The sequence below is a fragment of the Canis lupus genome, chromosome 9 (genome assembly GCF_048164855.1).
Source record: "Canis lupus baileyi chromosome 9, mCanLup2.hap1, whole genome shotgun sequence".
In the NCBI taxonomy this organism is placed as follows: domain Eukaryota; kingdom Metazoa; phylum Chordata; class Mammalia; order Carnivora; family Canidae; genus Canis; species Canis lupus.
The window spans coordinates 61412181-61427911 of record NC_132846.1 but is presented as its reverse complement, the minus strand read 5'-3'; the positions used below and the strand labels follow the sequence as shown (position 1 = coordinate 61427911).

Sequence of the window (15731 nt, the reverse complement as noted above, 5' to 3'; positions counted from 1 at the left end):
TGAGATAGGCTGAGATTCTTCTCTTCCACTACTTTTTAAATTGTGATAAAAAATATGCAGTATAAAATCTACTGTTTTAACTATCTTTCAAAATTCAGTGGCAGGAAAAACATTTACGTTGTTTTGCAACCAAGGATTTAAGGTGCTTGTAAATCCCGTAAGAGTTCCTCTCATATAGCTTCTGTGCATTAAAAATAGTGATTATTTTTGTTAATTGTACATTTACTTGCCCTTTGAATTATTGTATGCAAATAACTGGATGAATAAGTTGTTATCTCTAATAAGTCAATATTTAAGCAACTGAGTCCAGCATTTCTGACAGGATCATTGGATGGTTGATTGTAACTATTAAATGCCTTCGTAGTTTAACTACAAAATTTTAACTCATTAAATATTCTTAATCCTAGATTTACCTGGTCATTGGTTCTGTATATACTATCCATATCATGAAGCAGATTTCATAAGTATAGCAGTATTAAAGTACCCTCACAGGAATAGTTATATTATGGAGGAACATAAATTTAAATCTAACACACTGATTCTTAAATTGGGATACAAAGTGATGTGCCAGCACGAAGTCACACAACTTCTAAAGCATCTCTCTTCCTTGTGATAAAAAATGTTACCAATTTTATGTTAAAGCATATCATGGAGGCAAATGAAAAAATGCAAATATTTTTCAAATTAAAATATTCATATATGAAAACTTTGACTTAATAGTGGGCTGCATGGTATCTACACCAAACTCCTCAGAGGCACTCATTCATTCTCATGAGTAGTTAGGAAGACTTCAGTGGAAGAGCGTGATAAGCACAGTTAATACATTTTCTGGTAATAGAATAAGGTTTCCTGCAGGGTATGGGATAGATTTTAGTTGTGGAAACATTGTCATTTTAGATTCTACCAGTGGCTAGCCATTTGTCTCTTCCTGACTGTTACTACCACATTATATCAACTTTAAAAGGATTAGGATATTTTTTCCCTGACTAATCACACATTCATTTAAAAACTTTTTTTCAGGGGCACCTGGGTGGCTCAGTTGGTTAAGCAACTGCCTTCACCTTAGGTTATGACCTCAGGGTCTTGGGATCAAGCCCCACATCAGGCTCTCTGCCCAGTGGGATGTCTGCTTCTCCCTCTCCCTCTGTGCTCTCTCCACCGGCCCCACCTCTCAAAATAAAAAAAATAAGTAAAATCTTTAAAAACTTTTTTCACTGGGGCACTTGGGTGACTCGGTCAGTTAAGCATCTGCTTTCAGCTTAGGTCATGATCCTGGGATCAAGCCCCACATCTGGTTCCCTTCTCAATGGGGAGTCTGCTTCTCCTCTTCCTCTGTCCCTTCCCCCTGCTCATGTTCTCTCTCTCAAATAAAATCTTAAAAAAATAAAAACTTTTTTCAACCTACTTATATTTTGTCCATTTCTTGGGAATAATTAAGTTGCAAAAGTTGTTCCATGGCCTTAAAAAGTAACTTTGTATATGTCCATTATTTTTTCACATCAAAAGTTTCTGTCCTTCTCTAGCCCTCCCCCAAAAGAACAGTATTAAAGCATGTTTAAGTGGGGACACTTGGGTGGCTCAGTCAGTTAAACACCCAACTCTTGATTTTGGCTCAGGTTATGATCTTGAGGTTCTGGGATCAAGCCCCTTGTTGGGTTCCACACTTAGCATGGATTCTGCTTGAGATTCTCTCCCTCTCTCTTCCCCTCTTCCCCCCAGGCTCACTTGCTCTCTCTCTCTCAAATAAATAAATCTTTAAAAATATATAAAAAATAAATAATTAAAAACATGCTGAGTATATCCTGTCTTAAAATTTCTGTCTCAGGGTGCCTGGATGGCTCCGTCAGTTAAGCGTCTGCCTTCAGTTCAGGTCATGATCCCAGGGTTCTAGGATTGAGCCCCACATCGGGCTCCATGCTTCACAGTGAGCCTGCTTCTCCCTCCTCCTCTGCCTAGGAGAAACCTAGGAATTATGGTTGTTACCTCCCTCTCTCTCTAACCTGCCATGTTAGATTTTACTTGCCCATCATATTCTGTTGATTTTACTTGCCTTATTTTCATAAACGTTTTAATTAATGTTTGTAAGATTAGAATTATAATAGCTTTAACATATACTATGTATTATATAGTATAATATATAGACTATAATACTATATATTTTAAATCATTTTGCTTCTTTCTGAAGTCTGAACAACCACCATCTGTAATAGCCTTCTAATTAGTCTAAATTCTGGGGATCCCTGCGTGGCGCAGTGGTTTGGCGCCTGCCTTTGGCCCAGGGCGGATCCTGGAGACCCGGGATCGAATCCCACGTCGGGCTCCCGGTTCATGGAGCCTGCTTCTCCCTCTGCCTGTGTCTCTGCCTCTCTCTCTCTCTCTCTCTCTCTCTGTGACTACCATAAATAAATAAAAAAAATTAAAAAAAAATAATTAGTCTAAATTCTCCTGTTAAACTACTTCAATTTGTTTTTTACTGTCAAACCAGAAAAGTGATCTACTTGATTCATCCAACCCTAACTTAAATTCAGGAATTAAGGCCAAAAATCTTAAGATTTGTGAGGCCTTTTATGATTTAACCTCAGTCTCTCTCATCAGATTCATCTCATGCTATAGCCCCCTTTGCAAAGTTTGAATATTTTGTCTTGCTGTCAGCTCTTTCACCTCCCAATTCCTGGCTTCTGCTAAGCTAAAATTTCTTTAATTCCTCAGAATGAAGTTTAAATTCTACTTTCTTTGGTCTGTCTTCACTAACTCCCCCAGCTAGTAACTGTCTTCCTGTTCTGTGATTGACACAGTGTACTTTCACTTCTGTAACATGTTACAAATTGCTGATGGATGAATATTCCCAGGCTTTGGTCAGCCTCCCTCTGTTTCCTAAAGAAACCATAGAATTCACATTTCAAGTTTCTTTTTTTTTTTTCTTTCTAATATTTATCCAGGAGAGAGGCAGAGATCCAGGCAGAGGGAGAAGCAGACTCATGGGAGCCCAATGTAGGGCTCGATCCCATGACCCCAGGATCATACCCTGAGCCAAAGGCAGACACTCAGCCACTGAGCTACCCAGGCATCCCTACATTTCAGTTTTCCTGAAGACCTAATTGAAAATTTTAAAAAATTAATACACTTTCTTCTAATAGTCTTTTTTCCTATAGGTTTGCCAAATTTCTTCATGAGAGAAATCACAGTTTGTAATGTTGATGTAATAGCATAATACATACTCAGAGTCTAAGAGTTGTGTGTATGTTCACATGTGCATGCTCACTTTGTGTGTGTGTGTGTCTGTGTTGGTGAACAAGGATATGGTGGCAGAAAGTAAGAGACAGCCTGAGACATAAGCCACACTTATTTCTCTCATTACTTGGAAACAATTAAGTCTCTAGGGAAAAAAACGCTGTATATATCAAAATAGTTCTGAAGAATTTTCAGGGAATATTTAAATTAATGTTTGTGATTGAGATTAGAATGATAAAATCTTTAATAAACAAATCATAAAAAGTAAAAGCTATCAAATAGTACGTTAGATATTTTCTTAAAAATCTTGCTCCTTGTAAATACAAGTGGATGGATAAATACGGAAGAAGGGAAATCAGATGCATAGAGTTTATTAAAATAAAAAGGTGTAGGGGTCACTGGAAAGGTAGAATTACTTTATATCCATCTGTCACACAAGATGAATTCATCTTTGTTCAAATGTGCCTAAACTCAGTTCTTAGTAGGTGTTGCTGAAAAAAAAAATGAGTTTGTTTTAAATTGTCCACTTAGAAACCTTAACAATTGAGTTGAGTAATACCCATTTAAGCTTTTAAAAAAATTATCTACATGGAGCATTTCAGATGGGTGATGCAAAGGTTATATGGAGAAAAGCTCTTGGCACTAATTGGAAATAGGAATTCTTACTTTTCCTGCCTCTTCTTCACTGCCTCCCTCTTCTCCCGCTCCCCACCAATTCCACAACTTTGGAAATTTAGTGGTGTTAAACTAAGTGTTTATTGATTTGTAGGGTTGTTGCCAATATCTGTATTATTTTGGAAACTCAGTTATAAGGCATCAGTGAAAAAAGTGTTTAAATTTACTGGTTGACATTGTCTCTAATTGGGAAGAATTTGTATTCTATTAAAAAAGGCCAAAGAGTTTGAAATAAAAATAACTACTGTAGCTGTATAAAAATTCTCATTCAAATGTGTTACTGAAATAATACAAATCAATTCCTCTTTTATTTCCTGAACATAATTTTGTACATTTGTCTCATTACAAGAATTTATTTCAAAATCATGGTGTTTATAATTAAGCATTTTTCATAAACTCAGTATTTCCAAGGAACTTCATCAAAAAAATCTGTGACTTTTTCTCCTTTATTTTATGACTCTGGAAATTTACTTTGAATCTTCAAACTACTTTAAAGTAATTAAAAAACTGAAATTCAGCACTTTCCTCCACTTTCAACATGTGTTGTCCTCATATATTTCTGTTCAACAAAGTAATTGTTCCTGAATTAATATTTGTCTCATGTATATTTGCTTTATGATTTATGAATACTTGATGTAGCCTCCCAGCCATTTTAGACACATTTGAAAATGAACTAATTCTTGTTTTCATGTATTCTTATTTTTTCTTTACAGAGACATGACTGAAGTTGTACATATTAAAGATAGGAAAGAGGCAATTCATGAGTTAAAATACTCACCAGATGGGACTTACCTTGCTGTTGGGTGTAACGACAGCTCAGTTGATATCTATGGCGTTGCACAACGTTATAAAAAATTGGGGGAATGTGTTGGATCACTTAGTTTCATCACTCATCTGGACTGGTCCTCAGACAGTAGATATTTACAGACAAATGATGGAAATGGGAAAAGACTTTTCTATAGAATGCCAGGTAAAAGCTTCTAATAAATTATATGTAATTTGTAGATTTTTAGTGCCTATTAAATATTTTAGAATTTGAGTAGAAGCAGAGTATAAAATACATTTGATTATAGGAAATTAAAGAAGTTCTGAGCTACTATTTCAGGCATTGTGATCTTCTATAAGGCTGCCTATTATATTGAAATCCTTTATATTTTAATCCTTCAAAATTAAAACTGCCTGGAGAATCTAAGACAGACCTACTTTATGTCAAATCCCATGCTATGTGAGTAGTATTTGGTAAAGTCCTACTGTTATATATAAGAGAGTCAAAATGTCATTTTTATGGTTGGAACTAATTAAATAGAATTGCTAAAAAGTCTGACAATAAATTGGAGGTTTTTGTAGTTACCTCAAATAAATTTTGCAAACATCCATTATATAGCTAACAAACTAAATTCAAAAACCAGAGTTTCCATCAAAGATTTTTTAAAAGAATAAAAGCAACCATCAAAATACTCTTTTAGTACTTCATTTATTATGATAGTTAATGAATTAGTCACTGTTTTCCAACAACTTACTTAATAAGACTAGGTGCATGATTAAATTAATGCATCTCCCCATGTGTTTATCATTAACAATCTGTATGTAATGAAAAGTGACTAAATCCTAAAGTCCTGTTCTCTAATGTAAATGTATTTACTCCTTGCTCATCCTTCCTTCTTGGTCTTTTTCGGTTTTCTTTTTTTTCACAACCATACATCTTCTTAGGTTTCTTATTTAATAACTGACATGCCATTTGCTTAAAGCTTTTACTTGTTCTTCTAATTTACCCTGTTGTGACTAATCTAGCATGATCTTTAATAGGGTTCATGTTTATTCTCCGCATAAGTGAACCTTCTTCTGAGCTGCATCAGAATCCAATTTGTTTGTGTTTCTATAATTTTGGTAGTGGCTTTTTTTTTTTTTAATTCCTTGCATTTAACTTTCTTCTCTCTTTACCATATTCACCTACCTATTCATAGTACTCTCCTTTAACTGTAGTGGGAAGATATTCAAACTTTGCAGTTTACTATATTAGTATAATTTATGCTTGAGAAAAAATAAAATTAAATAACTTCTTAAATTAAGACTATGATTTCTTTCTAGGAGGAAAAGAAGTGACAAACAAAGAAGAAATAAAAGGTGTTCATTGGGCTTCATGGACATGTGTTTCAGGCCTTGAAGTAAATGGAATTTGGCCCAAGTATTCAGATATCAATGATATAAATTCAGTAGATGGAAATTACATTGGCCAAGTTTTAGTTACAGCTGATGATTATGGAATTATAAAATTATTCCGATATCCTTGTTTGAGAAAAGGTATCTTTTCTTTTCAAAATACTATTAAGTCTGTTTTAAAAGACTTTTGCGTTCTTTTTTTTTTTTAAGATTTTATTTATTTATACATGAGGGATACTCAGAGAGAGAGAGGCAGAGATACAGGCAGAAGGAGAAGCAGGCTCCCTGTAAGGATCCTGGTACAGGACTCAATCTTGGACCCCAGGATTATGCCCTGAGCCAAAAGCAGACACTCAACCTCTAAGCCACCCAGGCATCCTAAGACTTTTAAGTTCTTGTAGAAAATTAATTTTGAGGTCAATAAAATATTTTTTTAAAGATTTTATCTATTTATTCATGAGAGAGACAGAAAGAGAGAGAGAGGCAGAGACACAGGCAGAGGGAGAAACAGGCTCCATTCAGGAAGCCCGATGTGGGACTCTATCCCAGGACCCTGGAATCACAACCTGAGCCAAGGCAGATGCCTAACCGCTGAGCCACCCAGGCATCCCAGGGTTTATATTTTTTGGAATACATGTACTGATTAATTAGTGAAGGGTTGCATGAAAATGAGCAAAATTAGCTACATTTTATTTTGCCAATTCAAAAAATATTGTTTGTTATTATTTATTTTGGACATGAAATCTTTATTAGAAAATTATTTTTGAATTTGTGTATTATGAATGGATTAATATATTCTCTCTTTTTAAAGAATCATTTTTCCCATTTCCAGAATTGTTTGATATAGCCAAACTATGCAATGATGATTATATACTTTTGTTATGACTTAATACCTTTGATCATTTAACTCCTTGAACATAGATCTTTGAGAAGACATTTTTTATATTCCTTTTTCTCAAGAATTCTGATGAAGTAGTCAGCTATACAAGTTCAGGTCACAGTTTGGAACCTGTTGGTTTGTTGGTTGGTTTTCATGTACACATGTGTTTTTGCTTAAATCTGTAACATATATTGTTCTAACATTTGTATACTTTGTATAACAGAGTAAGAAAAATAGGAGTCTTATTGATTATTTTCTACACATTTTCTGTATCACCTTTTTCTCTTAGATCTCAAACAATATTAACCATTCTGTTGATAGACTTGGAGATAATTAAATGAAACACTGTATTAGTTACTTATTTATCCCATGCCTGTTCCATAAAGTATTTGAGTCAGCTTATAACAAGTCCATAAGTACTAAAATAGTTATATAACTATATACAAATTAGTATCAGGAAATTAGTTTCCTGAAAACCAAAGCAATACAAAATACAGAATGATACAAAAATAAAGAAAAGCGGGGCACAAAATAATTTTCACCATAGCTATTTTTTAAAACTTGTTGATTATAGTTGACACACAGTTTGCTTGCTTGTTTGTTTGTTTCACTAAACTTATCCCAACATGGGGTTCAAACTTATGACTCCCAAGATCAGGAGTACCAACTGAGCCAGCCAGGTGTGACCCTCATCAAAGCATTTTTTTTACTATTCAGGGAAAGCAAAGTTTTTTTCTAAAATTTAGTTTTCAAAGAATTCTTTCCCACAGTATGGAGCTTTAGATTAAGTGCAGTGAGCGTATTCCTAGAGCATTAACGTCTGTAGCAAATGTAGTAATGATTTTTACTGGGTTATTGATAAAAGCTTTTGGATGAATGTTAAAATGCAGTTCAGTAAAAGGTGATTATGGGAATAGCTGGAATAATTGTATTTAAATAGATACTTCATTGATGTCAAACTTAAGAGCCTAGTTCTCCCAGAAGTCTGTGCTAGCATTTCTGTTGTGCCTTTATAGTAAAATGGTAAATTCCAGATCTTGCCACCTGTACCATGTTGTTGATTCCTGCTTGCAGGGTGTCAGCTTCCTAGGTGCCTGTGAAATTGCATCCATAAGTAATGCTAAGTGTATTAATAAAGGCTAGCTAACTCTCTAATAATTAAAATACCCTGTTTCTGAATCCTACCACATAGCCAGGACATGAGAGTTACCAGGCACAACAGATTTTATTATGACTCAAAATAAGACCTGCTTAGTTAGAAGGTGTGTGAAATTCAGTAAGATAATCACAATGATCCTGATCTTAGACTTCTACTCACTGTTTCATATGCAAACTCTATACAAAGACAAAAATAATTTTCTGAGCATTCTTAGTCAAGTGAATGAGATTTATTGGCAATTTTTATGTTTTGCAGCTTATTGACAGTATTTTTGTTGCACGATAATTTTACTTCATTTTTTTAAAAAGATTTTATTTATTTGAGAGAGCGACAGAGAGTACATGAGCAGATGGCAGAGGGGAGCGCAGAGCAAGAAGCAGACTCCCCACTGAGCAGGTTACCTGACATGAGGCTCAATTCAGGACCCTGAGATCATGCTCTGAGCCGAAGGCAGCCACTTAACCAATTGAGCCACCCAGGCACCCCAATTTTTCTTCATTTTAAAAATGTATAGTAATCTAAATTGTGGGAATATTTTACTGAAGTCTCAGAAAATTAGTTTTGTCCAGTCACTACTTCAGTAATATAAATTGTTTTCCTTATTTTTCTTTTTATTAGATTTTTGTGAAAAATCTATTTTATAATAAAGGCTTTTTATTTCTAGGTACTTGTTGAGTTAGCTTGAGAAGACCATGTATAAGTAATCGGGAGAACAGAAGATAGGATGTAACTACTGCATCTTCAAAGAATTAACAGAAATATTTTAAGATTCTGAATTTACATACTTGCATAAAGTTAGCAGTATTACTAGAAAAATTATCATTTAGATTAGTAACAAAGTTGTACATTCTTTCATAAATTAAGTTGTACTATTGATCCAACTTAAGTTTGGGAAAATAATGTGTCTACTGTACCAACACATGTTAGATAACCACATAAGTAAATACTCGTTACATTCCAAGGAGTGCAGCTTTTACACAATGTGGAAGTTAAATAATAGAAATAGCTTATATTGTAGAATCATTCAAACACAGAGTGTATAAGATTAGCTCAATGAGAATGATCCTCTTCCACATTTAGCCCTCTTGAATCGTAGCCCAAAGCGTTACTTCTCCTTTTTTCCCCCCATTATTATCCTCTATCTAAATTCTTTTGCTTTTGACAGTAATTTCTCTCAAATAATCATACTTTTCCCAGACAGCAGTATATGGTCTATGGTAAAGGGTGAGGTGGCAGGAGTGTGGGAGGCTGGAGAGGTGAAGACGGTTGCTGTAAGCTAACACCTCCATCATTGTTAATAGTTGTCAAAGACTTTCTACTTCTTGACAGATGAAAATTTATATTTGGTAAAAATCTTTCTTTAGATTTGATAAGAAAATTCATTGGACAAACAAACATCAATCAGAAAACATTTATGTTAGAAATTTACTTGGGACTTGTTTTCTTTCTTTTTTTTTTTTTTCTTAAGATTTTATTTATTTATTCATGAGAGAGAGAGGCAGAGACATAGGCAGATGGAGAAGCAAGCTTCATGTAGGGAGCCTGATGTGGGACTCGATCCCTGGACTCCAGGATCACTCCCTGGGCTGAAGGCGGCGCTAAACCTCTGAGCCAACCTCTTAGTCAACCTCAGACTCTGCCTCTCTCTGTCTCTCATGAGTAAATAAATAAAATCTTTCAAAATAAAAAAAAAAAGAAAGGTAGTCTCATATATTTTATAAAGAAGTATTAAGGTCAGGGTACCTGGCTGGCTCAGTCCAAGGAACATCTGACTCTTGATCTTGGGGTTGCAAGTTTGAGCTCCACATTAAGGGTGGAGGTTACTTAAAAACAAAAAATATATATATATTTAAGTAAGAGGATTAAGGTCATTAAAACATAAATAGGAAAAAAATCTTGTTAAATTGCTACAACTTTTTAGAGATTTAGCTCATATTAATTTTGTGTTAATATGCTTTAAAATAAATTATTTTGGGGATCCCTGGGTGGCTCAGCAGTTTGGTGCCTGCCTTCAGCCCAGGGCGTGATCCTGGAGTCCTGGGATCGAGTCCCACATCAGGCTCCCTACAAGGAGCCTGCTTCTCCCTCTGCCTGTCTCTCTCTCTCTCTCTTTCTCTCTCTCTCTGTCTCATGAATAAATAAAATCTTAAAATAAAATAAAATAAATTATTTAAGAAATAGGATCATCAAAACAGAAATATTACTTTACCCTCACCAAGAATTATTATTCCCATCTCCTTTAAATTAGGGAAGTTTCTATGACTGTTCTAGCTTGCTTTGATAAATCATTTCTCTGAGATATTAGTTGTAATTGATGGCATACTCTTTAGGCCTTAACTATTCTTTTATCATTTCCTGTCATAGGCCAGAGTTTTCATAGTTAAGGGACTTTGAGAGCTTATAACCTAATTTACGTTAGAGTGGAATTGGAGTCCAACAGAGGTTAAATGATATGCTCAAGCTCCTGTGCTATTAAGCCATCAAGGTGACACTTAAGCTCTGGTCTTTTTATTCCAACTCTAATATTCTTTACACATCATCCTTTTATAATTAGAAGAGTTAGAGTTATGTTCATCCCCTCTCATTTCCTTCACTACTCTTCCTCCCTTCTCTATAGTCTAGTATTCCAACTCAACTGTACAGGCATGGTAAGGGGAAATGTGATCTTTTCCTTTTTCTTTCTTTATCTTTATTCAAATATATAATGAATACTTCCTACATACCAGGCACTAGGGATTTAGAGTAAACAAGATGCCACTCCTCTCTAAGGAGCTAATAAGTTTATTACAAGAATTAGCAAGTAACTGACCATTACATTTCAATGTCAGTATAATCACATAGGGTAATGCCAGGGAATCTGGGAAACATATAGGATGATATACTTGGTCTTGAGTCAGAGACATTTCACAAAAGATATGATATCTAGGTTCACTTTTAAAATACCTGTTTATCATAGTTAAATAAGTAGTTCTCGTTATTAGATAATTATTAACATAGCCTCTTTAATTAGAAATAATTGGCTTCTGGGATGCCTGGGTGGCTCAGCGGTTGGGCTTCTGCCTTTGGCTCAAGGCGCGATCCAGGATCGAGTCCCACATCAGGCTCCTTGCGTGGAGCCTGCTTCTCCCTCTGTCTATGTTTCTGCTTCTCTCTGTGTGTGTCTCTGTGTGTCTCTCATGAATAAATAAATAAAATCTTTTTTTTTTTTTTAAAGAGGGGGATCCCTGGGTGGCTCAGCGGTTTAGCGCCTGCCTTTGGCCCAGGGCACAATCCTGGAGCCCAGGGATCAAGTCCCGCGTCGAGCTCCCGGCATGGAGCCTGCCTCTGCCTCTGCCTGTGTCTCTGCCTCTCTCTCTCTCTCTCTCTCTCTCTATATATATATATATATATATATATATACATATATATATATATCATAAATAAATAAAATCTTTTTAAAAAAATTAAAAAAAAAAGAATTGGCTTCTCTTAGATATATTCTACAACTTTTTTTTAACCTGCCTTCGTTCTTCTAGAGAGATTGATCTTTGAAATGTCACAGAATATAATTTGGAAGGGATTTACAGGATTATTTACATCTTTCTTGGGTCTGTTGCCCAATATAGTTTATTCTAATAGATCCTCATACAGCTCTTCTTCACGTACCTAAACATGATGACATTAGTACATCTTAAAAACTTGGAATCTCTGGAATTTGGTTTGCTGGAATCTCTGGCTTTACCTTTTAAGACTCTCTGGTGGCTAAGAGTACTTAAAACACCCCATCAAAGAAAGTCATAATGAAATCCATTTTGATGGGCAAATAATGCATTCTCATATAAAGGAATGGGACTAAATCTTACCTTACCTAATGGCTTTCCTAGGTGAACTGTGGCAAGTTACCCATCTATCAAGTTAGTGACTTCTATTAAGCTACATTAAAAAATTGGTTCCTAAAATAACAGCATTGTTATTAAGCAGCAAATTGTAATTTAGATGAGTTTTGTTCAAATCTTTAATGCTTTAAGATGGCTATCCCTTAACTCATGGCCAAGGTGAAAGTTTAACTCCAGATATTAATTGATGGAGCTTTGCCATCCTGACAGGCCTTTTATAACTTAATTTAAAAATTTTAAAATGGGTTTTCTGGATGGCTCAGTCAGTTGAGCATCTGCCTTTGGCTCAGGGTCATGATGCTGGGGTCCTGGCGGATCCAGGGAGCATTGGGCTCCCTGCTAGGTGGGGAGCTTCTCCTACTGCTCCCTCTGCTTATGTGTGCGTGCTCGCGCACTCTGTCTCTCTCTCGTAAATAAAAAATTCCTAACAATGTATATAAATAAAATTAAAATAAAAAATAAAAAATTTAAAACTTTCTCAAAATGAAGCCAAACATTATTGTATCCAGTATACTCCAATAGGGATGTGTGTGTGTGTGTGTGTGTGTGTGTGTGTGTGTATTGCCAAATATCAGGCTATCTAAGCAGGATATAGAAAATGTTTTCTGACTTTAGAACCACAAAAATGGTTCTTGTCACACAGGTGTTTTGTTTTGTTTTTAATTAATAGCAAAGTTAGATAGTTCCTTTACAGTTAGAGAAATATGGTGTATACCACCTTTAAAATGTTTATTTTATTTATTTTTTTTTGACAGAGAGAGGATCCTGGGATCATGACCTGAGCCAAAGGCAGAAGCTCAACTGACTGAGCTACCTAGGCACCCCCTTTTTATTTTATTTTATTTAAATTTAATTTGTGATGTACACCATCTTAACCAAATGATATAACTTAATGTGACTAATGATAGAACTGTGCCCCTTGAAACGATGTATCCAAAAGGATCCAATATCACCTATGCCTAAAAACACACCATCTGAATCTAATTATGAAGAAACATTACAAACTTACACTGAAGAACATTATACAAAATATATAAATTTAAAGAACTACAATAAGGGACAGTTTTGGGGACAGCTGGGCATATTTTACTTCAGTGAAAATGATGTATTACATTGATTTTTGACCGTGAACCAACCTGCATTCCTGGCATGAATCCCATTTGATTATGTTTTATATTCCTCTTTATATGTCACTATATTAAGTTTGAAAGTATGTTGTTGATAGCTTAAGTTTTAAAAGGATCCTCTGGCTGCTGGGGCTGGGAGTAGTCAGGGTGAAGTAGACTGGTTCAATTTTGCTTAAAACAAAAGGCCTCAGGCCAAAACATTCAAATTTTCATATAATGGAAAAAGTTGATGCCTTTGTGGCTGCAGGCTTTTCTCAAAGCAGTAAGAAAATGCCTCACAACCCTTGTGGTTCCTAACTAATTATATTGTGAATCAGTAGAGGAAATACTTACATCCCTTAGTGTAGACTCATTCATTTATTCATTCAACAAATTTTTGAATTAATATTTTTACCCTTTGATCATGATTAAGATAATGGAGGACATATTGATTCAAGTATAGAAATTGTTGTTTGAAAAAAAAAAGAAATTGTTGTTTGAAAAAAAAAGAAATTGTTGTTTGAAGTGATATTTTTGGGCATTGGCATTTATCAATTTAAAGGCATATTTTTTGTTATAGGGGCCAAGTTTAAAAAATATATTGGCCATTCGGCTCACGTAACTAATGTCAGATGGTCACATGACTATCAGTGGGTTATTTCTATTGGTGGAGCAGATCACTCTGTCTTTCAGTGGAAATTTATTCCTGAAAGAAAATTAAAAGATGCTCTTCACATAGCACCCCAAGGTGAGTAGTATACACTGCTTAAATCATTTTTCTGTCAAAAAACTTCAGTAACCCCAAAGTAACGATTTTACTATTGTGGTGTAATCTAGCCTTATAATTAACAGGACAGTGTCTTATTAGTGGATTTTTTACATTAAAATACTAGGCATATATGTTTAGAATCAAATGTCACAGGATGGAATACAAAGTACTTTTGCATGCATTTTAATCCACCCAGTGATGACTGATAAAACCATTACATTATCAAAACAAACATTTAATGTATTCTTGGGGAGATAGGTCCTAGGTTTCTTTTTTTTTTTTTTTTTTTAAGATTTTATTTATTTATTCATGAGAGACACAGTGAGGCAGAGACCCAGGCAGAAGAAGAGGCAGGCCCCATTGGAGGGAGCCTGACATGGGACTTGATCCCAGGTCTCCAGGATCACACCCTGGGCTGAAGGTGGCGCTAACCTGCTGAGCCACCCGGGCTGCCCAATACCTAGGTTTCATATATGGTTTTTCTGAGAAAGAAAAATTATCTAATATCAATTGATTGTTGCATATAGTATTTTCTAGATATTTTTCATGTTAAGTTATATTCACTTATGTTTGAACTAACATTTAAGTTTGATGTAGCAGTCACTGGGTACCAGTGAAGGGACGTAAAGTAGCTGTTGAGTTTGCAGTGAGTGAAGAAGATAAACTGTAGTACAGTTTATGGACATCTATGTCACTTTGAATAGGTAATTTCATTTGATTGTTTTATGGCTTGTTACCATGTCAGTTGACACAGTCAGCTCTTAATCATTAATTTTACAGTGCTGTTTTGAAAATGAATGTTCTTCAAACAAGTAATAGTTCATTTTTTTAAATTACAGAAAGTCTGGCTGACTCTAATAGTGATGAATCAGATTCAGATATGTCTGATGTTCCAGAGCTGGATTCTGAAATTGAACAAGAGACTCAGCTTACCTACCGTCGGCAGGTAATTATCATCACATGATTTTTTTCCAAAAGTCTATTTTCTTATTTATCTTTCTCCCTATTGTTTATTGATTTATTGTTATCTTTTATGGTTTTTAATTTTCCAAGAAATATTTGTCTACTTCAGTTTTCCTCTTTTAAGAGTTAAAATGTACTTATATAAAACTTTAGTTCTTTTATAATTAAATATTTGATATAGCAAATATACCTGTATTGTATTTGACTATAGCTTTTTGTCACAGTACACTCCCATTTATTATCTTTAAAATATTTTCTTAGGAAGTAAAAAAATTCCATGGAACACTAAATACATATTTGTCAGTGTGATATATAGAAAATGTAAATTTGTTATTTCCAAGGAAGAAAATGTCATAAAATACCTTCCTTTTTAAGATAACTGTTAAAACTTTAGTGATCAATAGCAACCATAATGTCTGAAAGTTACATTAAGAATCTATGAACAGGGCAGCCCAGGTGGCTCAGCAGTTTAGCGCTTGCCTTCGGCCCAGGGCATGATCCTGGGGACCCCGGATTGAGTCCAACATCGGGTTCCCTGCATGGAGCCTGCTTCTCTGTCTGCCTGTATCTCTGCCTCTCTCTGTGTCTCTCATGAATAAATAAATAAAATCTTTAAAAAAAATCTATGAACATCTTTATTCTAATAATATTTTTATTTATGTATATTATTTAAAGGTTTACAAAGAAGATCTACCTCAGCTTAAAGAACAGTACAAGGAGAAACAAAAAAGTGGTACCTCTAAAAGAAGAGAGAAGGCTCCAGGAAACAGTATTCGATTACACTTTGTTCATGGGTATGAAACAACTATTTTTCATTTATACGTTTATATTTTGGTTCACGTTTAGTAGCTCTGTGTCTTTGAGCAAGTCACTTTGCCTCCCTTTGCCTCTTTCCCCATCTGTAAAATGAAGT

At 34.8% G+C, this 15731-nt stretch overlaps 1 protein-coding gene across 13 annotated transcripts in view; it reads left to right on the top strand.

Annotated features, from left to right (window-relative positions):
* The window catches only part of EML5 (EMAP like 5), a 182900-nt gene that overhangs the window by 62690 nt on the left and 104479 nt on the right, over positions 1 to 15731 (top strand). For all 13 annotated transcript variants that reach the window (XR_012037050.1, XR_012037051.1, XR_012037052.1 and 10 more), the window contains 5 exons: positions 4620 to 4876; positions 5995 to 6207; positions 13667 to 13834; positions 14695 to 14801; positions 15494 to 15612. Coding sequence is in view for 10 of the 13 variants with exons in the window: in XM_072839627.1 (XP_072695728.1) it covers positions 4620 to 4876; positions 5995 to 6207; positions 13667 to 13834; positions 14695 to 14801; positions 15494 to 15612 (864 nt within the window). In the remaining 3 variants the exon portion in view is untranslated. The remainder of the gene's footprint in view (positions 1 to 4619; positions 4877 to 5994; positions 6208 to 13666; positions 13835 to 14694; positions 14802 to 15493; positions 15613 to 15731) is intronic.